We start from the raw sequence: 23,259 nt of genomic DNA, 5'->3' as shown, positions 1-23,259 counted from the left end.
CCTCGCCTTCGGTTTCATCGACACCCACGCTCCGCTGGCTCGGGGGGTGATCTCGCTTTGTTTTTTGTTTTTTTCTCGCGGGCCTCTCTGTTCTCTTGCATCCTTGTCGCAGCCTGCCCTGCCCTGCCCTCCTCTCTCCTCCGCCTCCTCTCTTCTCCGCCCCCTCTCTCTCTCTGTCTCTCTTTCTCTCTTTCTCTCTTTCTCTCTCTCTCTCGCCCCTCTGCTGCTGCTGGCCTGGTCACCTGCCACTGCTGCCGCCTCCTTTCTTTCGCCGCTTCCCACCAGCACCCTCCTCGCACTCTCGCCGCGGCATGCCCTCGGCCGCTCCGCAGAGCCTTTCCGAAGACCTCTTTCCTTGGTGTATGTCTGCACTCGACCTCCATCGCCACCACGCCAGTCTCCCTGCTGCCATGGACAAGCACTTCCTGGAAACCTCAACCCAGCCCGTGGCCTCGATGATGCGCGGCACTTTTCTGCAGCCCCCTAATCCTAATATCCTGCCGCAGTCGCAACACAAGCATCGTGACAGTTCGTCCACGCAAAACTCCGACTACTCGGACATGTCGCCCACCACCAGCGCCACCTCGACGTCGGCCATCTACGAGCCCATCGTGTCATGTCCCGACTCGCCCGTCGTGCTGTCGCCCATCAAGCCCTTCTCGGCCCTCGGCCTGGGCCTGCCCACCGCCGTGTCCGTGTCCATGCTCTCTGTCAACGACAAGTCCACGGCCGAGCCCAAGCGCCCCAAGACCTCTCCCACCCCGCGCCGCGCTCGCAACATGAAGAACCTCTCCATCATGCCCCCCGTCGGCACGTCATCGGCCTCGTCGCTCGCCTCAGAGCCGGCCTCGCCCTCGTTCATAAAGCCCTTTATCCCGGGCATCAAACGAAGACCGAGCAACCTGAGCCTCGACACCAACACCAAGCCGCCCGCGGGCCAGCCGCCGCGCGAGATTACCCTGTCGCCCGTCTCGCAGCCCACCCTGCAGGCGCGCGGCCTGAAGCACTCTATTTCCACGCCCCAGATGCTGGCCGGCCTCAAGTCCAGCACTTTTGCCCCGCCCGGCGGCATGACCTTCCCGACCGTCCTCGAAAGAAACGAGTCCGGTCTCTCCGAAGTCCTGCGCCCGACCAAGATAAATGCGCCTCCGGCCCATGAGCTGCCCGTGCTGGAGGAAGAGGGCCAAATCACAACCCAGGTTGCGGACCGTGGCGCGCTCGATGCCGATGACCGCCTGCGGGATGAGAGCGAGAAGCACGAGGACCTCAAGTCGCCGACCTACCCCGACGGCCCCGTCGCCATCTACGACAACGACGTCTTCTTGTATCTCGAGCCCAACGCGGAAGAGGCCTCGCAGTTTGACGTCGTGATCAACGTTGCGCGTGAAGTAAAGAATCCGTTCTCGCACTCCCACAACAGACCGTCAAGCCCCTGCCCCGACACCGCAGTCACGACCGCCTCCTTTTCCACCGCACTTGAATTCCATGCGCCCGAGGCCGACTCTGCATCAACCTCTCGGGCGGCCACACCCAAGCCCAAAATACCACACTACATCCACATGCCCTGGGATCACAACACCGATATATCAGTTGATCTGATGCATCTCTGTGAAAAGATCGACGGCTTTGTCAAACAGCGCAAGCGCGTTCTCATCCACTGCCAGCAGGGCGCCAGTCGTTCTGCCAGTCTGATTATCGCCTACGGGCTGTACCGCAACCCAGAGCTGACGGTCAACGATGCCTACCACGCTGCCCAGTCGAAAAGCCGCTGGATCTCGCCAAACATGAAGCTCATGTACTGCCTGCAGGACTTTCAAAAAGAGGTGTCGCTGAGCAGAAAGCCGTTTGATGCAAATCGCCTTCAGCGCATCGGCCGCAGTCCCACCAAGCATCGGCTGACGCTATCTGCTGATGTCGCCGGGTCATCCGTCGCACAGGAACCACTGACTGCGCCCTTGATGAATGACTGCAACTTTTCCGAGCTTGGCTCAAGTGCCACACACCTCCGGGGTAACTCATGTCCCACCTCGATTCACGTTGTGCCAGGCCCGTCATCTGCGCCCTCGAATCTCTCGTGGCCACGGGATAAAGACGTTGAGGGGCTCCCGCGCTTCCCGCGCTTCTCCACCGAAACCCCAGAATCCCAGGCGTCGGGCCAGCCACAACTCAAAATCTCCGACTACGAGTCTTCTTCCCCCACAAGCCAACACGCCACCGCCACCCGCGACGCTTCTGCGGCCCAGCGCAACACTGTCAACTTTTCACGGCCCATGACATGGTCAAAACCCCCGCCGTCTCCTGGCTTCCCGCCGCCCATGGGCTTCGCAGCCCCTGGCTTTCCGCCGTCCTTCAAGTCTGCGCCTCCTGACCAGCCGAGCCGGGCTGAAACGAAGGCGCCCCTGCGCAGCAGCAACGCCGCCCTTGTTTCGCACGCGCCCGCCGACTTCCTCAGCGACCATGGCATCCTGTCCCCGCGCGCCGAAGTCATGACTAGCAATCCGCTGCGCCACGTCCTGCGGGAACCCGGCGCCCAGACGACGACACTCGCGGCCAACAAGACGGCCGCCGCCGCTTTTAAGTTTGTCGAGCCGCCGGCGTCCATGGACGACGGCGCCGGCCTGTTCTCGCCCATTGAAACGGTGTTCCCGGCAAATGTGTTTCGCGATTTCGAGCGCTCGGAAATGTCTGATCCGCGCAGCCCTCCGACCAAGGGCGAGGCTCCGATTGTCCGCTCCATTGACGAATTCCTCGGGTGAAAAAAGGCAAGCATTACTGGTTCCAAGGCCGTGTGGTCTTGGGGCGGCCATGGGATTTTGTCGTGTCTTTGAATTCAGTGCGCCTCTCTCTGCCCCGGAAACTTGGTTGTCTAAATGGCCATGTCTGTCTACCCGAGTCCATGATCTTGCACGCAATTCATGAATTTATTGTTCTGCTTTCTCTCTCTCTCTCTCTTCAAGTGGCCCCCTATTCTTCTTCTTGTTTTTTTTCCACCATACCCCTTCTTCATTGACTATTTACTCTCTTTCTTTGTTTTTTCCTGCACAATTCCAGACTTGGATGAAAACCCCCCGACACATGCCCTCTCATAATCCCTCTCACATCACACACAGCGTTGCCGTTTATTCATGAAACTATACATACCTTTTGGCTTGCTTCTAGATATTTTTCGAACAAAAAAGAAAAAAAAAGGGGGGGGGTCCTCTCTCTCTCTCTCTAAAAACAGAACAAGAAAAAATACTCGGGAAGAGGGGACATTGAAACTGTACCACATCTCTGTAGCAGGAAAGACTGTACATACATACATAAGCGCCTATTAATATCATGTTGTAATGCCTCTACAACTGGGCTTTGCGTGACTCTATTGTATTGTAGTTGGTTGAAATGCGAACGAATCCGACGCCGGTCAGGAAAAAACAGCGACTACAACAACCCGAGGCCTTCTAATGCTATACAGCATCTCGTTCATCTCTGCCACGCCACAAGTGCTCGGCACGCGCTAGACTCTACAGGCTCTTGGCCTTCTTCGCCAGCTCCTTGGCCATCTTTTCGCGGCGCTGGATCAGAGCCTCGATGCCAATGCCGCCAAAGACCAGGCCGACGCCGGCCCACTGCATCCGCGTCAGGTGGTGGCCAAAGGCCAGGACGGACAGGATCATGGTGAACATTTTGCGCGTCACGGTGACGGTGACGAGGAGGACGGAGGAGAAGGTGGACAGGGTGTAGACTATGGCGGGGTTGGGAGGTCAGTATGCGTGTGCTGTTTTTTTTTATTTTTGCATGCGAGGGTAGTGTGTGTGCTATGTTGGTTTTGCGTCAAACTTACAAATAAAGACTTGGCCTACGGCGCCGCACATGGAAAAGCCCAGCACGTCGCGCCACACGCCGGGGTGCCGCGCCATGAACCCCAGAGCGTCCGCGAGCTCTCCGCCGGCGCCAGTGGTCTGCATATTGAGATACTCGCCCAGGCCAGTCCCCGACAGCCACGGGCTAAAGACCAGGTACGACAGGGTAAACACGGTCGACAGGATATTGTTCGCCGCCATCATCTGCGGGCCGGTGTAGGGCTGGTGGGCCGTGAAGATGTAGTCCTGCACGCTGTTGGTCAGGCCGTCAAAGAGCAGGTTGATGGACAGGAGCAGGATGCCCCAGGGCGCATTGCGGTCTCCGTCGTCACCGCCCTGGTGCTTCTTCTTCTTCCCGCTGCCCGAGTGGATCGTGAAGACCGCCACGCCGGCCGTCACGGCCGCGACCACGAGGTACTTGTACAGCGGGTAGCGCTTGCGGAACAGCGTGATGTGCAGAAACATGACGGGCAGCAGCTTGCAGCTCTTGGCCAGCAGGAAAGTGATGTAGTCAATGTGCGCCAGCGACGCATAGCCAAACGGTGAGGCCAGCGCCGTCGTCACGGCCACGAGGCACAGCGGCAGCAGCACGCCGCGCGACGGAACCACGGCCGGCACGGGCCGGCCGCGCGGCGTGCTGAGGTACAGGTAGACCAGACCGGTGGCCGCGGCAAAGGCCGACTGGATCGTGTTGAGGAAGACGGGGTAGTGGAAGACTTCGGGCGCGGACTCGGGCCCGTGGCGCGTCGTGGTCAGGCGTTCCTGCAGAAAGGCCCAGGTCAAACTATGCGAGACAGAGGGGTTGTGTTAGCCATTGTCTTTTGTTTTTTGTTTATCCGCGAGCCTGCAGCATCACCGTCACATGCAACAAAAAAAAAAGGATATCACCTACAAACTGGCATATATCCCGCCCACAGCCACAGCCAGCTGCACTATGCCTGGGTCCGGGTCCGCCACACCACCGACCGGCGCACCATTCGAGGCGGGGCCGCCCTTCTTCGAGCCGCCGTGTGTCATGGTAAGCGGCGAGTCGCCCGAGCTTTGCGACTGGTCCGAAATGTTCTTTTGTACGGGCCGTTGTTTGGTGCGCGCCATGATGATGAGATGCAGTGGGAAAGAGTCGTCTCGGCGGAAAAGACAGCTGGAGAAGACCGCAGAAAGACGCACGATAAAAAGGAGCGGAATGCGCTTTAATGCCAAAGCCAAGAAACAGATGGCAGGAAGCAAATTACAAGCCAACAGAATCCCAAGTCTGCTCCCCCTTCAATCTCTCACTTGGCGCAAAGACTCAGACTGCTTGGACCTTGGCTGCGGTGCATATTAATAGTACAGGCCATCTGGCCACTGTGCAGATGACGTAAGCGGCCTCGTCTCTAACCCGCAAGCCCAGACCCTAACCGCCGCCGCTTGTCGTGTCACATGGGCGTGGTTACACAGCAAAGAGTGGCAAGAAATCCACTGGGTATTGTCCACTTGAAGCACTTTGCTTCTTTATTCTAACTACATACATGGTCCAAAATAACAATAACAAGACAACCCCATGAAACCCAAGCCGACGTCATTATGATAAACCTGAAATATCCCACAATGTGCCATCATTACCATCGTCATTTCATTGGTCCAAGCCCGGGCGTGAGCGTCAAGATCCGAGTGCACCAGCTCAAGTCTACGAATCAAATATCCCCTTTTAGTTGAAATGCAGCCGACAGAGACAAGGCCAGCTGCCAGGCAAGAGCTCGGCGCCGGGTCGAGTGTACAGAGTTGCAGGCTGACCATAATGCTGCGCCACGGCACGCATGAAAACAAAAAGAAAACAAAACACGAAAACAAAAGCCGGGAAGCTCAATGTCCTCCCGCGCCCAGACAACTTGGCAGCGCCCGGTGAGCAGAAAAGAGGCGTACACGCCACTTTGGCACACAACAGCAACGTGTTTTGGCTGCAGTGTTGAAAAGCCGAGTCATTAGTTTAGAGACTAGGAAACCATAAAAGCGATCCCACAACGAGTCTGAATGGGCTACAAACAGCGAAGAAGAAGAAGCCTCAATTGCGGGTATATAAGACAATGTAAAGGTGAATTTCCCATCAAAACGAAAGGAGGGGAGCATGGTGTGGGGTTGTTTTTTTGAGAGCAAAGAGTCGGGAGAGGAGAATATGAAGAGTAAAACAAGAAAAAGAGGGTGGTTAAGAGAAAGAATACGTGTGAAGGAATGGTAAGGAGGCATGGAATCCAGATCCAAGAAAAGAAAAAAAGAGGTAATGGAATGTGCCCCAGTTGTGCGGCAGCCGGAAGAGATCCGTGCAGGCGGGCAGAGAGGTGGGTAGGCAGGTTCTCGACCGTGATTTACTCGCTGGCCTGCTGGCTGCGGCGCATCTTTTCGGCCTCGAGGTTTTCATACAAAAGGTACAGGGCCTTTTCGTTGGCCTTTGCGGTACCCATAATGGTAAACATGCGTTCGCCAGTGTCATCATGAGCCGACTGTGTTTTGCGTTAGTACGTGCTTGTCTTGTTGGCATTGGGCCTGCTTACCTTGGCAATGGAAATGCGGGCACCAGACGAGCGGCGAATTTCGCTAATCTTGCTGCCGGCACGACCAATGATGCAGCCCACCATGTCCGAAGGGATGCTGATGTTTTGGGTTTGAATCTCCTCGCCATTCTCATCGTGAGTAGGGGGGGCGCGGGGGAGGTCCGAGTCCGACCGGCGGTTGAAAGAGCGCTGACCAGAGCTGCTAAAGTCGGCGCCGTTGCCGGTACGGGTGACTCTGCTAGAGCCAGTGTTGTAGTCACCACCGCGGCCGTTGGTTGAGAAGCTAGAACCAGTGCCGACAGCGGAGCCGGCGCCGGCAGTGGTGCCCTGGGTACGAACGGCGGGGTTGTACAAGACAGTGCCAGTGCCGCGCTGCCAGTCGTCAATCAGGCACTTGGAAATCTCCCAGACAGCACGCTGGATACCCTCGGGCGAGCCCTGGATTTCCACGACGCGCTCAGTAGACTGGGGAAGCATGTCCTTTTGTGCAACCATGCGGACGCCCGAGGAGTCCTGGATGTGCTTGATTTTGAGGCCGGAGCGGCCAATAATGGTGCCCATCTGGTTGTGGGAGATCAACAGCTTGAGAGCTGGAAGAAAAAAACAGAGTGTCAGCAAACATGGATACAAAGGGCACACGCTTGCGAAAGGCGTGGTTCAGATGGCGGAGAAAAACTTACGATGGGTGCCGGCGTTCTGGACCACGCCACCCATTCCAACAGCCGGAGCTCCCTCCATCAGAGCCTTGGTGACAGCGGCATAGGCCTTGGAGACAGCATCGCAGCCACTGGTGATGGTAAGAATGCGATCGTGGACGCCGGGCACGGCCTTGCTGACGCCGGCCTTGACGCCAGTCTCATCGCGGATATCGGCGACGTTCTTGCCGTTCTTGCCAATAATCACGCCAGCTTCCTTGCCGGAAACAATGGCACGCAGAGTCAACTGGGCCTGGGCGTATTCCTCTTCCGTCTTGGGAGCAGGCTCGCCATCGGGGCCGAGGCGGGGCTCGTCGTGGAGGTCCATGTTATCAACGAGCTCCTCGTTGGAGGGGTGAGAATCCTGCACGGCAGACATGTCGATTGGCGATTCGGGGGAGGAGGGCGGGATAGACAGGAAAAGAGGAGAGTGATGCAAGTGGGAAAAGGGCGCTATGAGAGAAGGGTTAGCGTCTGGCTAGGCGGAGGCAAGTCGAGGCTGGCGGGCCGGCGATTGAGTGGCGGCAGCCGAGCCATGACGCGATGTTTCCAGCTCGGAGGGGCAGACCGCCCCGGAAACAATGCGCAGAGCAAAAGACGCACGGCAATTGGCTGGCCGGAGACCGGGGCCCGGGTTGACTCGGGGCGGCGGGGCGATGGGGCGTTGCGGTGGAGAGAATGGGGCGATGGCAGAAAAGTCTCACGAGGGAGGCCGGAGGCCCCAAGCGAGAGAAGGCAGCGAGCGCGTGGGGGAAAAATAAACAGCGGGATGGGTCTTACCTGGATGACGAGGGCAACGGCGAAGCGGCGCGCAGCGAGGAGAAGATGCGGAGGAGATGCGGGAGCGGGAGCGGGAGCGGGAGCGGATGCGGAGAAGAGAAGAAAGGACGGGGAGGAGAGAGAAGGGAGAAAGAGAGAAAGAGAGAAAGAGAAAAAGAGAGAGAGGGAGGCGTAGAGGTGGAGGAGGAGGAGGAGGAAGAGGAGGAGAGGGGAGGAGGGCAGGAGCAAAAGTTGGTTGGGTCGAGAATGCGGTAAGAGCAGTCAGTGGAAATGGAAAGAGGTGAAGAAAGAGGAAGGGGAAAAAAAAAAAAAAAAAAAGGTAAGCAGGCAGGTGTGTGAAATATACAAGGCAGTTGCAGAATAACGGAAAAGAGGGACACTAGAGAGGAGGGAGGAGAAGGATCAGAAGACAAAAAGAGGAGGGCCAGAAAGAGCAGGAGGGTCAGAAGACAGAAAGAGAAAGAGGAGACAGAAGCAAAAGGTGGAAAGCGGGGCTCAGGCAGGCCGTGTTTTTTTTTTTTTTTTTGAATGCGAGACGACACAAAGACCGACCCACCAATCTATAGTTAACTACATGTGTGCATCGGCTGTTTCGAAGCTTCTGTGTGATGTGTGTAGTTACATAATTAGAAAGGCCTGGTTGCAGGTTTGTCGGAGAGCAGGTGTTTTACAAGCATGCTTGGTAGTTGCTTGTGCTTGATGCCTGTACTTGCAACTGCCGCCCAAAACACAGCAGGAACGTCCATCACGGATCAATTCGAGTAAACACGCGCAGTTTTGGCCGAGACAAAAAATAGCAAGAGCGCTTCTAAAGGGGCAAGCACCTATCACGAGTTGCAGGAAGTTACCAAGCATGCCATAACTACAAAAACAAACAAACAAAGGCCTGTCTAAAAGCCAACCTACAATAGCAAAACGGTCTACGGGCTGGAGCCGTAGAAATGGAGTCATCGCCGTCGGAGGCGCCTGCCCCGCGCTTCTTCCGGAGTCCCTCCTCTGCCGCCGGGGAGCCGGGGACCGCCGAAAGAGAGACACGGACAATGTACATACTCTCGGTATGTTTGTACCTGCTGCTAACCAAAGTGGCCAGCGTCTCTTCTCTTCTCTTCTCTTCGTAAGCTGTACTCACTAGTATCGCCAAGTGTCAGTCAGCCGAAGCCTGATTGGCCACATATGACATGTAATACCGGTTCCCACAGAGCAACCCTAAGCCTGAACCCTCAGCCTAAACCCTCAGCCTGAACCCACCGCGTCCGCTACCGCGACCGAAGACTCCCCTCGTGGCTCGTCCAGAAATTCTTGCACGCCCGGTGGCCCCAAAACTCTACCCACCATTCGCCAAAACTGTCCTCGACCTCCACGTCGACCTTGGCGATGCGCTCGTCGCGCTTGAGGCCGCACAGGACACACGCCTTTGGTGCGCCGGGGACATTCTTGGCCGTCTGGACCGCCATGTTGTCCGATATCTCGGGCACCCTGAGGGGCGCGCCCGACTGCGCCGCTGCGCCCGCGTTCGCCGCACTGACGCCGGACCGGAGCCGGCCGACCAGCGCTTTCCAGCTGGCAACCACATCGGCAGCTTCGCGGTCCTCCCGTGCCGCCTGGGCCTTGTCCACTCCCGCCAGCTTCATGCCCTTGCTGCCGGCTGCAGATATCGACATTCCCCGCGACAGAAACTTGTCGCGGTGCCACCTCAACTTGCGGCCGGCCATGATCCGCGCACCCACAGTGGCAATCAGGAGGTAGCCCCGCAGAAAGTCCATGGTTCGCCGGTCTTCCATGACTTCCTTTTTGGCAGCACTGCTGAGGCTGGCCAGAGGCTCAAAGAGACACGTGCTGGCCACTTGAAGCAAACCGGGCAGGATGGCTAGGAGGACCGATGGTGGGGGGATGTTGGTCGGCGGAGGCTCGTTGTCTTTTCCTTGGTCCTGGGTGACTTTTGCAGTAGCATCCATGGGGCTCCAGTGGTAGGAAGCATGGCCGGATCCCCCCGGCGCTGTATCCTGGCTGGCAGTCTTGGGGGCCGTTGTTTTGTCGTCGGGAAAATCTTCAAATGCCGGCCACTCCTCGTGCGCACTGCCGGCATCGCCCGAGGGCCAGGCAGTGATGGGATCGGGCGAGTCTTCCTCGGCTTGCTTGGTGGCTTGAGAGGGTTTATTCTCATGGTCTTTTGCGTCAGCAGTCTCCTCGTGGTTCACCTGGCGGATATCAAAGGTAGCCTGAGTTGGAGTCTTCAAAGAAAGGCAGGGATACGGGTTCCGGTCCTGGAATGAAGGCGACTTTGGCGCCTGTGGATAAGGCGACATGGGACTGGATGCCGAGGGCATCTGAAAGGAGGCGGCCAGAGTCAGGTTTGGCGGGCGGTTCTGCGACGGCATCAAGAGCGAGCTCGGCGCCATCGGAGTACTGGCACTGGAGGAAGCAGGCGTAGGGGCAGCTTGGGCTTGCGGGGCCAGGTCCAAGTCCAAGGACAAGAGATCAAGAGACGGAAGCGAAGCCTGGATCTTGGGCACGGCAGCCTGTGCCGGCTGTGGAACGCTTTCAAACTCGCCAAACTCGTCATCGCCAAACTCGTCGACATCAAACAGCACATCGCCTTTGGTAGCCGCAGCTCGTTCCATGGCCGAGAGCTGGGACACGGGCGATTCCACCACGGGCTTCAGCGGGGCCGACGACTGGAACCATGTTGGCGCCGACGTAGCCGGCTTTGCGCGGGCCGCGGGCGCATTTCGGGACCACGGCGGAAGCTCGGACTGCACTTGTGGCCCCAAAGTGGGCGCCGCGTCGTCCAGGTCAAGCAAGTTGCTGGACATCATGTCCAGCGTGTTGCACCGCACAATGCGCATCGGCGCGGGCGGCTTGGCAGACGGGAGGAGGGCCGGGCCCGACGCGGCAATGGGCGTGGGCTGGGCAACGGGGTCGGCAGCCTCAAAGTCGCCCCAGCCATCATCGTCGGCGTCGTCCTGGGAAGCAGCAACAGGTGAGTGGAACAGCGAGAAGCTGGACGGCGGGTTCTGGGGGGGCGGCACGTTGGCTTGGGCCGGCTTGGAGTAGAAGTCGTCTAGATCTGCGAGGAAATCGGCAGACATGGCGACGATGGAGGCGGTTGCAAGATGTGCGTGGGAGAGGGAGAGAAAGGGGGTTTCTGGAATGTAAGAGAAAACCGGCGAAAGCGTCAAGTCATTGTCTTTGGAAACGCTGGGACCTGGCCTGGGCGCAATTTATGAGACGAGGCGTGAGACGGCGGGCATGGGGCGCGGCAGCGGTTCTGGGAGTCGTAAAGACGAGAAGAGGCGGAATCGGGAGAGTAGAGGCGTTAAAGACAGCCAAGTCAAGTCAAGTCAAGTCGAGGCACCAGTGTCGACGACGCTTGGACACTCGTTCCGGCGTTGTAAGTGAAGCTGTTGAAAAGAACAAGTCACAACGCCCAATCCCTCCCCGGCGCGGCAGGAGATTGGGTTGAGAGTTAGGGTTTGGAGGCGACGTGGGGTGACAGGCCGCCAGCTGTCACCGGCCAGAGCTGCCAGCTGGCAGAAGCACGACTATCGTCATCACGGGACGAGCTTCCAAGCTTGGATTCATCCCAACTTTCGGGGGTCCAACTACGTCTACTCTTGCTCCTCTCGTTTTCCCGTCCACCACGCCTGAATCCCCCCTGCTTCGCCATGTCCGCAATTGACGCCATCCGGTACGTGCAATCCCCCTCCGCCGTGTGGCCTCTTCCTGGCATCTGACCCGCCGTCTGCGCAGCGCAAAATGGCGACGCACCTTTGTCCGCGGCTCCAGCCTAGCCGGTCTCCGGGAGGGCGTGCGATACAACGGCGATCAAAGCCCGTGCATTGTGGGCTATCGCTCTCTGTGCTGGAAGGTTTGTCTATGCTGTCCCCGTCTACTTGCACTTCTGACTCGCCCACAATCCAGGTGTTTTTGCTCTTTGAGGACCGCCCTGCTGCCGACTGGCCATCGGCCCTGGCCAAGGCTCGCAGGGCCTACTCCGGTCACAGGGAGAGCTTGCTCGGGCCCGCCCAGAAGCCAGACTCGCTCTCGTCACTTGACGGCGATCCCCTGGATGACGACCCAAAGGTAGAGTCGGACCGACTGTTGCAGTGTGAGCCGCCAGAGCCAGCCGCTGACACAGACTGTCAAGTCGCCCTGGAACATAGCCCGAGAGGACACGGCCATGCGCCTCGAGATTGAGCAAGACGTGCGCCGCCTGCCCGACGATCCGCTGTATCACACGGCCCATGTGCAGGCCATGGTGGCAGACATTCTCTTTGTGTATTGCAAACTCAATCCCAAACGCGGAGGCTATCGCCAGGGCATGCATGAACTTGTTGCCCCCATCATCTCGGTCCTGACTGCCGACGCCGTGGACCGCCGTGCAGTGACGGCTACGACTCCCGCAGACACGGCCATGCTAGACATTCTCGACCAGGGCTCTATTGAACATGATGGGTTTGCCATCTTTTCTCGCATCATGGAAAAGGCGTCTGTCTACTATGAATTCAGAAAACCGCCCACACCCGCTGCCGCGTCGGCCGATGCCCCTTGTCCAGCGCCGGCCGGCCCCGGCGCCGACCCGGCGACGTCTGGTGACACTTCCATGATAGTAGAGAAGAGCAAGCATATCCATGAGGCGTACCTCCGCAAGACTGACCCGCAGCTGGCGCAGCACTTTAAAGACGTTGGTATTCTGCCGCAGATCTTTCTCATGTAGGTCAATGTTCCGGCGTCCCAACATGTAGCACCAGAGCTTCAAACGCATAGCACCAAGAGAGGCTAACACTAGCGTTGTTTGATCCAGTCGATGGCTCCGTCTCCTGTTCAGTCGCGAGTTTCCATTCGAAGACTTGCTTGTATTCTGGGACACGATCTTCGCCGTTGACCCCAACCTTGAGCTGATTGACCTGATATGCGTAGCCATGATGTTGCGCATAAGGTGGATGTGTGAGTTTGCGTCCCTCTCCCGAGGCAGTCTGAGGCTGTGGCACGCCATCTGTTGTTACTCGATATCTGACTGCCGTGTGGTGTAGTGATCGAGGCAGACTATGCCGGCTGTCTACAGCTTTTGCTCAAGTATCCAGCGCCCACTGGCGAGAACGGGCCTCATACCTTTGTAGAGGATGCGCTATCACTGCGGCTGCACCTCAACCCTACGCGTGGCGCGGCAATAATCCAAAAGTATTCCATGAGAACACCTGAACTACCGCCAGCGCCGGGATTCCGGTCCCCAAGCCTAGAGCCGATCTTTGGCGGGCTTAGCCTCAACGGGTCATATCCTATACCCTCGCCTTCCCGCTTCATCAACCAGCCCGGCGGAGTGGAGGCGCTGCTCCAAGGCGCCGCCCGGGGGGTGATGGAACGCGGCGAGAAGCTGGGGATCAACCAGGCAGTGCGAGACGCCATGGGCGAGCTTAAAAAGAATGTGCAACAGCTGCAGGAAGCGGCCAAACCCACCATTTCCCTCAACGGCGAGGCACAGGCATATGCGCTCGAGAGAAAGAATCTGCAGCTGGCCGAGGTGGTTGGAGAGGTTGTGGACTCTCTCAAGCAGCTGGCAACACCGGCGGCGCTGGAAGACAGGCAGAAAAGCATTGAGATGATGGAGGTGCTTGCGGCCAAGCTGCAGAGCGTCAGAGTCTCTCTGACGGACGCCTCTTTTGAGCTGGCGCCGATGCCGGATGCCTCGACGCGCGCGGCTCCTGTGGGTGTGGCAGACGAGACGGCAGAGCCTCTATTTGCAGCGGCCAGTGACACGGGCGGCGATGGCCGTGCGGAGGCAGCACGCCACGAGACCGCGGACGATGGCACGCACGTAGCGGGAGGTCCCGTGGAAGCGGGTAAAGCCGCGGGCGTGGCGCGGCCGTCGATCGCCGAGTCCTCGCTGGCGTGGATGCTGCTGCCCAGCGAAGACGGCGGCGGGAGCGGGAGCAGCAGCTCAAAGGGCCACGGGTTCATGGCCAGGGACGTGGAATTGACTAGCGGCACGGCAAGTCGGCGGCAGACTGCGCTCAAGGCCAGCCGCGAGCGAAACTCGTTTCTGTTTGGCGAGCGGCAGGGGGCGGAGGAGTGAGAATTAGGGACCAGGGCAAGGGACTAGGGACAGGGGGGCGAGACTGAGACTGACTGAGGCTGAGGCTGGGGGGGGGAGGACGCGATACAAATCGAGTGAGAGAGTGGGAAAGGGAGAGAGGGAGAGAGTGTTGGTTGTAAGCAATTGTGTGAATGTGTGAATGCTGTGGTCTTTGTTGGAGGGTTGAAAATTACACAGAGACACACGAGATGTTGATGCTAGTTGGCGGAAGTTTTTTTTTTTTTAATTTCTTTTTCTTTTTTTTTTTTTTAGTTTTTTTTTTTAGTTTTTTTTTCTTTTTCCAAAGAACAACCCTCCTCTTCTCTCTTTCTCTCTCCTGGTCTGCCCCCCCCAAAGATTAAAAGAAAAGATTAACGACTGTTTTATCAGATTCCCGCCGATCCGTCCAGACGCGCCGTCGTTTTGCTCCTAAAAGAAATTCCTCGTTCTTTTTTTTTTTCCGTCTTCCTGGAGCTGCCAGTGGTTTCTTTTCGTTTTATTTCCTCCTCTTTTCTTTTCCTCTCTTCATTACTGCAACGCGCCTCTCTCCCAGCTCTGCGGCCGCTTCTGGGCATCTCTCGGTCCTCGACCTCGATCTCGACCTCTCCCCCGTCCCCGTCCCCCGATCCGACCCTCCCGCCACCATGAAGTTCCTCCCTGCCGCCCCGCCAAAGCCGCCCAAGTCGCCCAGGGAAAAGACTTCGTTCGCAAAGCTCTTCCCACTGCGCTCGCTCAGCAAAAAGGCCGCGCCGCAGCCCCCGCCCATGTCCATTCCGCGCCGCCCGGTGCCCCTGCCCAAGAACGACGCCGGCCCGGCCCCGGCGCTCCAGCAGCCGGCATCGCCGCTCTCGTCCAGCCTGGCCGACGCCTCCCCGGCCGTTTCCGTAAACCCAAGTGTCTCTGATGCGACCCCCACGCCCAAGCCCAAGCCCTTGTCCGATGTCTTTGCCGGCGACTCGCTCTCCAACATCCTCTCGGCCTACACCCGCACCTCGGAAGACATCTCGTCGTCCTCATCGTCCTCCCACCCGCCACAGCCACACACGCCGGCCAGCACCGCCTCCGCCTCCGCCGCCAAGCAGCCCGCCCGGCCAAAGGACGCCGTCGGCGCTCCCGAGTTCTCGCTGTCGAGCGACTCGTTGGGCTACGACTATTCCGTGCTCTCCCAGTACCACAGCCACGGCCAGGACGCCGAGCTGCCGAGATCCCCGGCCCTCAACGCCTCCAGCTCGCTGCAGGTCCCTGGCTCGGCGGGCCTCCCCCGGTCTCCGCGCCCGCTGGACCCGTCTCGCCCGAACACGCTCTCCGTCGCCGCAGACCACGAGGCCGCCGACCGCCCGGTCTCCGTCATGTCCGACCTGCTCTCGACCTACTCCTCGCTTCCCTCAGACACGCCCAACACGCCCATGTCGCAGACCCTGGCCTCCCCGCCCGCCAACGCCACCTCGTTCTCCCCGTCGCCCGTGGCCGCTGCCGCCGCGCCTCCGCTTCCCGCCGCGTCCTCGTCCGCCGCACACACCGCCGCCTCGCCAGCACCGCCGTCGCTGGATTCTCCGCCAAACAATGCGGCTTCCGATCCGCAGCTCTGGCGCCGCCGCTCCGTCAAAAACGACGTCCCCTTGCAGATCCCCTCGCTGCACCTGCAGTCATCAGCTGCCGCTCCCTCGCCAGCCGCCCAGCCCAACGAGCCGCGTGGCGCTGGGCTTGTCTCACGTGGCTCTGAGCCGCCACAACCCTCGGCCCAGTCTCCCGCCACTTCTCCGTCCTCGGCGACTCGCTCGCCCCAGCTAACCACGCGCCCTGCGATTCCCGCCGGCCTCTCCGGACGCAACATCCGCCCCCCGCCCAAACAGTCACCGCCTGCCCCGGCCTCGTCGACGCCGCCCGCCGCCATGGGCCACTCTGCAAGCAGGCTGCAGCGCAAGGCTGCCGAGAATGCCGCGCTGAACAAGGCCGTCCCCGCCGGCACCTTTGACTTCAACCTGCCCGCGCACAGCAGCCCGGCCACCACGCTGTCCCTGCCCCACGATCCGCAGTCGTTTGAGGCGTCCGTCCTGAGCAGCCAGAGCTCGTCGCCCACAAAGCCCGCGCCACACAGATCCGGCTCGTCCACAACCGCCCCCGTCTACCCACCCACCGTCAAGTCCGTCCCTCCGGCCCTCGCCAGCCCCGACAAGCCGTCCGTCTCCCCCGCCCAACCCCCCGAACACGCCTTCTACTTCCCCACGCAGGCCTGGTCCCCGCTCCCCGCCGGCTCCGTCCTGCCGGCGCCCAAGCTCAAGCCGGCGCACCACGACTGCCTACACCGCCACCAGCGCATGATGCGCGTCAGCAACAAGCACCACCCGCTCGCGTGCCAGACGTGCCAGCGGGCCGAGACGGACGACTTCTCGCGCTGCCCGTGGTGCGCCCTGCGCGTCTGCGCGCCCTGCGCCGCCCACCTCCGCGCCGTCCACGGCCACGTGTCCAGCCTCCTGTTCAACCTGCAGAACAGCCTCGTCCCGCCCCCCCCCGCCGCTGCTGTCCCCGCGTCGCCGGTCCCGCCCAAGTCGGCGCCGCCAGCCGCTGCGCCGTGGCCCGGTCTTGGCGGCTCGCCGCCGGGCGACCTTGGGTTCGGCGCGGTTCCGTAGACGGCTGCCGTCCCCCCCCCGCCCCACCCCCCAGAGGCATATCACGCCCGCCGGCGCGAGAACCCTGTAGTGTAGTCTCTCTTTTCTTCTCTTCTTGGACATGTCTTTACAACCAACTCCCACAGCCAGCCACGATAGATGCGGCCACTTTAGCTCTCTCCTTTGTACCTTGCGCCCCTGTTTTGTCTTGTTGTGTCTCTCTTCCTTTTGTCTATAACCAACTATCTAGCTTCTCTTTTGTTCGTGTTCACTGCCGGCGCCCCCAAAGTTTCGCGGATCGCTTCGTCCTTTTTTTCTTTGCTTGGAAATACACCTCGTACATAATATTTTGAATACATGCCACACAGCTGTTTACTCGATTCTGATCTCTGATTCTCGCGAATGTGTTGGTGCCCAAAGGCCATAATGCCAGCTTGCCCTGTCTAGGGTTTCCTTAGGGCTCCTTAGGGTCCACGGTTTCTGCATGAAATAAACGTCCTGGCATCGCAACAAACAAAGAAAAAGACTCTTGTTTCCTCCCCAACATTCTTCTTCGTCTCACCCACGAGCCATGCCTCCAACATCCGTGCCCACGCGTCTTCCCGCCCGCGCCCGAACGCAGTCCCTGCGCAAGCCCGCCGCGTCCCGGGACCCAGACGGCGTGCCGAGCCGCCTGCCGCTCAAGCCTTCTCCGCGCAGCACGCCGGCGTCCAGCCGCCCACCGCCGCCTCCGTCTGCTCCAGCCCTCGCTGCACCGTCCCCGCCAGCCGCGGCGCCACCACCCCGCGTCCACGGTCCTAGCCCGTCGCTCACCAGCAGCCCGCGGGGCGGTCTGCGCCTACGCCCGCCCTCGGCGCCGAGCACCACCAATGCCACGCCGCAGGATCCTCCGCCTTTGGCGCGCGCAACCAGGGCGTATCCGCCCTCGTCCTCGAGGCCTCTCGCAGCTGCAGTCTCCGGGCCCGCGCCAACGGCGGCGCCGACCCACCGACGCGCCAAGTCCGTCGTCACAGCCGTGGCTACCCTGGGCTCGGCACGACCAGGCGCGAGCAACGCTGCACCTGCCCAGTCTGCGGCTGCACCGCCGGCGGCGCCTAGCAAGATTGCAGGGGCGCTGCATGGCGCCACCAAGCCCCGCGCCATGTCTCACCACGCGAGAACCGCCTCGCTGACGACCGCGCCCGCGGGCTTCGGGCGCGCCGCAAACCCAGGCGCCGGCGGCGTGGCGCCGCTCGCGCGCAAGAATACGGTTTCGGGTGCAGGCTCGTCGCGTGCGCAGGCAGCTGCGGCGTCGGCCGCCCTGGTCCTGGGCTCGCCTTGCAAGACGTCTGCAGCCGGCTCCGCAGGCCGCCCGCCGTCGCCCTCCAAAGCACCCGGGCCTGGCAGCAGCGGGAGCAGCAGCGTCTCGCTCGGCGCCGAAACCAGCCACCGCCAAAACGAACTCCTCCTGCTCCACATCATGCACCGCGACGCGGCGGCCGTCGGTAGCTCGTGGCGCGAGAGCGCGCGTGCAGCGCTCGGCAGCCGCTTCCGCGAGCTCGCGGCGCACAGCACGCAGCTGCACGCGGCCGAAGCGGCGCGCACCGCCGCGCTCAACGCCCGGGCGCTGGCATCCTGGGTCGGCACCGACGCCGGCGCGGCCGAAGCCAAGATCCTCGCGCTGGATGCCATCCTGCTCGGGCTGTGGAACATGTCCGAGACTGGCGGCAAGTACAGCCGCGTCGTGCGCCGGTTCGAGCGCTGGGCGGACCGCGTGGCCGAGGTGCAGGCGGCACGCGCGCGCGGCGATGCCGGCGCGCTGGTGCTGGGCGACGAGGTCGTCATGGCTGGCGTGCTGGACGCGGCGTGGCGCGCCGAGTGCATGGCGCTTGGGCGGCGGCTGGATGAGTGGCGCCGGCAGCTTATGGAGCTCGGCATGGCCGGCTTGCAGTCTGGGGGATATGCGGCGGATCACGGGGTGGGGCCGGCGAGCCTGCATCGCATTCTGAAGGGGTTGGCCGTCTTGATCCGCGACATGCTGACGGAGCTGGCCGTCATGGAGCAGATTGAAAATGAAGCCGTCCTACGAGAACGAAAATGGGTGGATGACATGTTGGCCGAAACAGAGACCGCCCACCACCGGCCGGCCGGGGCAATATGGAGAGGCATATAAATACACAACCACGACGGCAGACGCCGCCTTTATAAGAGTTCACATACATACACACACAGCCGGAGAGGACAGACGGGCGATGCCAGGCCCCCGAGCAGAATCATTTCCTCGCAACAGAATTTGCGGCGTCATTGTTCTTGTGGTTTAGTCCGAGTTATCAGAGGCCTCTACTGCACGGATTAAACATGGGTTCTCTTTTTTTTGCTTTGTGCAAGATATTGAATACAAAAGAAAGAAGCTGTCCTGCATCTACAAAAGACTTTTCCGGGTGTAAGCCACGCCCTCCACGGCAGCATCGTCGACAAACCATGCGCAGCGGTCGCCCGCCGCGTCGTTGACCAGGGCGCACGGCAGAATGCTCTGCTCGTCGAAAATCTGCTTCATGATGGCCTGCTTGCCGGCGCCCGTCGCAACAAAGCACACGCGCACGCCGTGCGTCACCACGGGCAGCGTCAGGGTGATGCGCCGCGGCGGCGGCTTGGGCGAGTCCTCGATCGGAGCCACCCAGGCCGACGTTTCGCGCAGCAGCTCGTGGCCGGGGAACAGCGAGCACGTGTGGCCGTCGGGGCCGCAGCCCAGCAGCAGTAGATCGAATATCGGCAGCTTGACCGAGTCTCGGCTGGCAAAGCTCTTGACGAGGGCCTGCTCGTACTGGTCGGCCAGCTCCTGCAAATCGTCGAGGTACTTGGTGTCGATGGGGTGCACGGCCGGCTTTCCGGCGGCGGCGGGCAGCTTGTCGAGGAACTCGGCCTTGAGGAGGGCGTAGTTGGAGTCGGCGTGGTCGAGGGGCACGACGCGCTCGTCGGCAAAGAAGATTTCCCACTTGGAAAAGTCCAGCACGTCGTGGGGTCCTTTGCTCGGGGCCAGCAGAGCCGCGGCCATGTTCTTGGGCAGCGAGCCGCCGGAGACGGCGATCTTGAAGGTGTTGTGGCGCATGAAGCCGGCATTTTGGGCCTGGACAATGTAGGCGCGGAGCCCGGAAGCTAGGGCGCCGGCATCTGGAAACGAGAAGAGACTAGTCTTGCCCATGGTTGGAGGAGGGAGACAGAGAAAAAGAACAAGAAAAAAAAAAAAAAAGAGTCCGTCACTGGGAACAAAAGAGGAGAAACCGTCAAGGCCACACAGCAAGACGGAGTGCAAAAAAATTCGGTTCGCGATGCCCTCAAAAAAAAAAGCTGAGGTTCGGTTTTCCAAGAGGAGGGAGGGGTCGGCTATTTAGTTATAACTTTCAGTATTATTATGTGGGCCACGGTCACTCAATCAACAAGGGCAGGAAGCAGCAAACGCGGAGAAGAAAAATGGGAGCAGGTGGAGATGGAGAAAAGGCAGTTGCAGCCAGAACAAACAAAAGAAAAGACCATGGGCGTCTTACGCCTTCCTAATTCTCTTGTTCTTGCAGCCCTGGCAGCTCGCTCTTTCCCTCGTTCTCCAGGCGCTGCTCTGCTGCCTCTGAGCGCCACCCAAGGCAATTACCCGACATAGCCTGACCACTCCCACACCACAACGCAAACGGCTGCCGCGCCTCCTCTTTTCTGGCATCTTCCGTCTGTAATCACTTCTTGCAACGGCCCACCGCAACACTAAGAACCAGGCAGGAAGCCTGCCTGCATTTTTGCAGTATCCCTCTGGTTTTGCGATGACTCAGTCCTGATTGCGCACTTGCGGTCACAGCTGTATATACGAAATGCAGGCGCCACTGCCTTCCTTCCTGCACGAGAACAGCCGTAGAGTCATCGAGAATTTCTCAAATGTCATCATAGCATGGAATTAGGGTTTGGTCACCCTCTAACCCTAGCACAAATTTTTGTAGACTCCCGCTATAGACTTCATGTGTCACAAGACGCTCAGTATCTTGACCTTTTCGTTGTATTCCCGCCACTCCATCTATTTGCACTGAAAATGCTACATCGAACTAAACTACTGGCCGAGCGGCAGAGCTTGACCGACCAGCTCCTTGGTGACGCATATGATCTCATCGTCTATCTGCAGCGCGCCGATGTCTATCTGCGCCTGAGCTACCCTGATCTCGCAGCAGGAGATGCCTACAGAGCACTGAACCTCACTGACGAGGTTCTCAACGAGGGCTACGAATACCACGAGCAAGCCTCAGCGAGCCTGGAGAAATACACCAGCGATTCAGCACAAGTTCTCGCCTCAATGTCCAACTGGGTGCGGGCAGACGAGATCCAGACAGAGAGCGATGGCGGCAACGAGCTGTCGCCCGCCAGCAAACTGGCTTCAATAGCATCAATCCGATGCTTCCAGATTCTGAGCTCAAGCCTGTGGATGCTGGGATGTCTCCAGAAAGCCGCCTTCTTCAGCCAGAGAGGTCTTGCCATCAGCCCGGAAAACGTCCATTTGAAGAACACCGCCGAGCGTATCCGCAAAACAGCTGCGGCCCGGCTAAAGCGCGACGATGCGCCAGTCTCGGTCTACCCCGACTGGGGCCTTGCGCGGCGCGAGGTCTACCCGTGGAATTCCCTGGAGCCGAATCGGTCGTCCCCCGAAGCGCTGGAGCGCCTCAACAGGGAACTCGGCTCAATGGCGCCCAAGTGCACGGTCAAGACTACAGAGCTGCCGGTTCTTCACCAGGGAGAGGCCAAGTTGGACAAGGACGGCAAGCCCGAGGTATGCCACCAACTCGGTGTTTTTGCCAAGGAAGACATTGCTGCCGGAGAGGCTGTCCTGCATGAATACTCTCTTTTGACGGCCAGCAACCGGCTTAAGGAGTCGATATGTGACGCTTGCGGCACCGAGCTTCCGCCGCTGGACGATAGCTCCAAGGCCGTCAACTGCGAAGACTGCTACGACACCGTCTTCTGCGACCAGTTCTGCCACGACCAGGCGCAGGAAAAATACCACCCGGCCGTGTGCGAGCGCGACATGGACTCGATTGCGCGCAATGTCGATGCGCACGAGGCCGACGAGGCACTGCACCTGTTGCTTCTCGCCCGAGTGCTTGCCATGTCATCGCAGCAGGAAATCCACCCCCTGGACGTGCTTGAGATTAAGTACATCTGGGGAGACTTTGTGCCGAGCGCCGACAACGACGTGGACGACGTTGGCTTGATTGTCGAAAGCACGGGGTTGCCGCCCAAGCCGTGGAGCTTGCCGTTCAACTTTGAGTACAACATTGAGATGCCGCTGCATGTTTTGGAAAAGATGGACGTCGACGTCTTTGAGACGCTGGCTAGCCACGACACGTGGGTGCTGAACTCTGTCTTTTCCAAGACTCGGGGAACCGCCTCGGCGCGCAAGAACTGCCGCGATGGACGGCCCGAAGTCGCTGCCGTCCACCCGTTCTGGTGCCTGGCCAACCACGATTGCAACCCCAATGTCACCTGGGAATGGGGCGGACGGATGACTCTGTGGGCGCGGAAAACGCGGGTCGTTGGCAACGAGGAGGGGGGGATCAAAAAGGGCGAGGAGATTCTCAACCACTACTGCGATGTGACGCTTCCCGTCCAGGAACGCAGAGAATGGGCGTGTGGGAGCTTGGGCGGCTGGTGCATGTGTGCTCGCTGCAAGCTGGAGGCCGGCGAAGCATGAGCACAAGAGAAAAAGACGAAATAGGGCTTAGAGGCTGGACATGGCACCGGTTGCTTGGACGAGAATTAGACTTTGGAATAACTACATGTTGACATCATCGCAGAGGCGATCCGAGGCCCGTGCTTGGCTTGTGCTTGGGGACCGCGGCTGGGGATTAGGCCAGGGCACGATGAATCTTGGAGGCGTTCTGGAACTGGGAGCAGGGCAGCAGAAACGCGGCGGCTCGTCTGCTTGAGCCTTGGAGCGCCAAGAAGGCCGGTGCAGCCAGATGGAGGCGGAGGAGAAACGAGACCCCTGGGCGAAGCTGTTTTCAGCCCACACAGCCCGACCAGCCACTGGAAGAGACGATGGAGTGAACCATGGCGACTTGGCGTGTGACACAATGCGCCGCAGGGCCGTTTTGCATCGGCCAGCCCGGCCAGCTGGCGCCAGCTGGCACACGCAGGCCGCGCACCTGGGCGCCCCTCCTTGTGACCTCTCTCACAACGTGCTAGCCAAGACAGCACTAGCCCGCTCTGATTGCTGGATCGAATAATGCCAAGGCCTTGGCGTGGCTTGGCACGTCTGGGTGCCCGCGGTATCTGCTGCTAGCATGCCGCCTGCTGTGTCCGCCTGTGCGCTATCAGAAGCGACTTGTTGAGCGTCTGAGACCCAGTCATTCTGCCCCCCCGCCAAGGTCTTGGCGCTGGGCGCAGTAGTGCCAAGAGATTCCGCTCCGGGAAGCTGCCTTGGAGAGAATCGCTGTTCTCTTGGCTTTCCCCCCCAGCGGTCTCGTGCCCTCTTGGCGCTGGTTGCAGTATCCTTAAAAGTCTTGGGCAACTCCCTAGAATGTTGTCCGGGCAGAGGGTAGGTTCTTCTCGTTTTGCCTCTTCTTCTCTTGACCTTTTAACTGTGTCTTTTGCGTCTACAAATCTTTTTGCTTCTTTTTTTTTTTCCTCGACTGCTCGCCCAACTGCTGGAAAGAATCAGGTGACCAGTCTTTATCCAAACCCACAAACCCGCAGCGCACGTGATCCGCCCCACGTGAACCC

General features: G+C 59.9%; 9 protein-coding genes across 9 annotated transcripts; 5 read left to right on the top strand and 4 right to left on the bottom strand.

The window, feature by feature from the left end:
* Positions 1 to 458: 458 nt before the first annotated feature.
* On the top strand, positions 459 to 2,756 carry BROUX77_004732 (uncharacterized protein; the record flags this gene model as incomplete). Its single annotated transcript, XM_073749527.1, has 1 exon — positions 459 to 2,756. One exon carries the CDS (start codon positions 459 to 461, stop codon positions 2,754 to 2,756), a length of 2,298 nt encoding a protein of 765 aa, XP_073605189.1.
* Positions 2,757 to 3,503: 747 nt separating this feature from the next.
* Positions 3,504 to 4,937, bottom strand: BROUX77_004731 (uncharacterized protein; the record flags this gene model as incomplete). Its single annotated transcript, XM_073749526.1, has 3 exons — positions 3,504 to 3,724; positions 3,824 to 4,626; positions 4,735 to 4,937. The coding sequence occupies 3 exons, from the start codon at positions 4,935 to 4,937 to the stop codon at positions 3,504 to 3,506; spliced, it is 1,227 nt and encodes a 408-aa protein (XP_073605188.1).
* A 1,247-nt stretch (positions 4,938 to 6,184) lies between these two features.
* On the bottom strand, positions 6,185 to 7,444 carry BROUX77_004730 (uncharacterized protein; the record flags this gene model as incomplete). Its single annotated transcript, XM_073749525.1, has 3 exons — positions 6,185 to 6,319; positions 6,371 to 6,960; positions 7,051 to 7,444. 3 exons carry the CDS (start codon positions 7,442 to 7,444, stop codon positions 6,185 to 6,187), a joined length of 1,119 nt encoding a protein of 372 aa, XP_073605187.1.
* A 1,657-nt stretch (positions 7,445 to 9,101) lies between these two features.
* Positions 9,102 to 10,934, bottom strand: BROUX77_004729 (uncharacterized protein; the record flags this gene model as incomplete). Its single annotated transcript, XM_073749524.1, has 1 exon — positions 9,102 to 10,934. The coding sequence occupies one exon, from the start codon at positions 10,932 to 10,934 to the stop codon at positions 9,102 to 9,104; it is 1,833 nt and encodes a 610-aa protein (XP_073605186.1).
* A 576-nt stretch (positions 10,935 to 11,510) lies between these two features.
* BROUX77_004728 (uncharacterized protein) lies at positions 11,511 to 13,918 on the top strand (the record flags this gene model as incomplete). The annotated part of the gene is made up of 6 exons (XM_073749523.1): positions 11,511 to 11,533; positions 11,596 to 11,713; positions 11,767 to 11,928; positions 11,984 to 12,558; positions 12,650 to 12,792; positions 12,879 to 13,918. The coding sequence occupies 6 exons, from the start codon at positions 11,511 to 11,513 to the stop codon at positions 13,916 to 13,918; spliced, it is 2,061 nt and encodes a 686-aa protein (XP_073605185.1).
* Positions 13,919 to 14,562: 644 nt separating this feature from the next.
* BROUX77_004727 (uncharacterized protein) lies at positions 14,563 to 16,548 on the top strand (the record flags this gene model as incomplete). The annotated part of the gene is made up of 1 exon (XM_073749521.1): positions 14,563 to 16,548. The coding sequence occupies one exon, from the start codon at positions 14,563 to 14,565 to the stop codon at positions 16,546 to 16,548; it is 1,986 nt and encodes a 661-aa protein (XP_073605184.1).
* A 550-nt stretch (positions 16,549 to 17,098) lies between these two features.
* BROUX77_004726 (uncharacterized protein) lies at positions 17,099 to 18,679 on the top strand (the record flags this gene model as incomplete). Its single annotated transcript, XM_073749520.1, has 1 exon — positions 17,099 to 18,679. One exon carries the CDS (start codon positions 17,099 to 17,101, stop codon positions 18,677 to 18,679), a length of 1,581 nt encoding a protein of 526 aa, XP_073605183.1.
* A 249-nt stretch (positions 18,680 to 18,928) lies between these two features.
* Positions 18,929 to 19,708, bottom strand: BROUX77_004725 (uncharacterized protein; the record flags this gene model as incomplete). The annotated part of the gene is made up of 1 exon (XM_073749519.1): positions 18,929 to 19,708. One exon carries the CDS (start codon positions 19,706 to 19,708, stop codon positions 18,929 to 18,931), a length of 780 nt encoding a protein of 259 aa, XP_073605182.1.
* Positions 19,709 to 20,578: 870 nt separating this feature from the next.
* BROUX77_004724 (uncharacterized protein) lies at positions 20,579 to 22,228 on the top strand (the record flags this gene model as incomplete). Its single annotated transcript, XM_073749518.1, has 1 exon — positions 20,579 to 22,228. One exon carries the CDS (start codon positions 20,579 to 20,581, stop codon positions 22,226 to 22,228), a length of 1,650 nt encoding a protein of 549 aa, XP_073605181.1.
* Positions 22,229 to 23,259: the final 1,031 nt, after the last annotated feature.

The sequence above is a fragment of the Berkeleyomyces rouxiae genome (assembly GCF_048999995.1).
Source record: "Berkeleyomyces rouxiae strain 22BRR77 chromosome Unknown BrBRR77_ptg000004l, whole genome shotgun sequence".
Taxonomy (NCBI): Eukaryota; Fungi; Ascomycota; class Sordariomycetes; order Microascales; family Ceratocystidaceae; genus Berkeleyomyces; species Berkeleyomyces rouxiae.
Note: the sequence above shows the minus strand (reverse complement) of the source record. Positions and strands in the feature narration are given on the sequence as shown.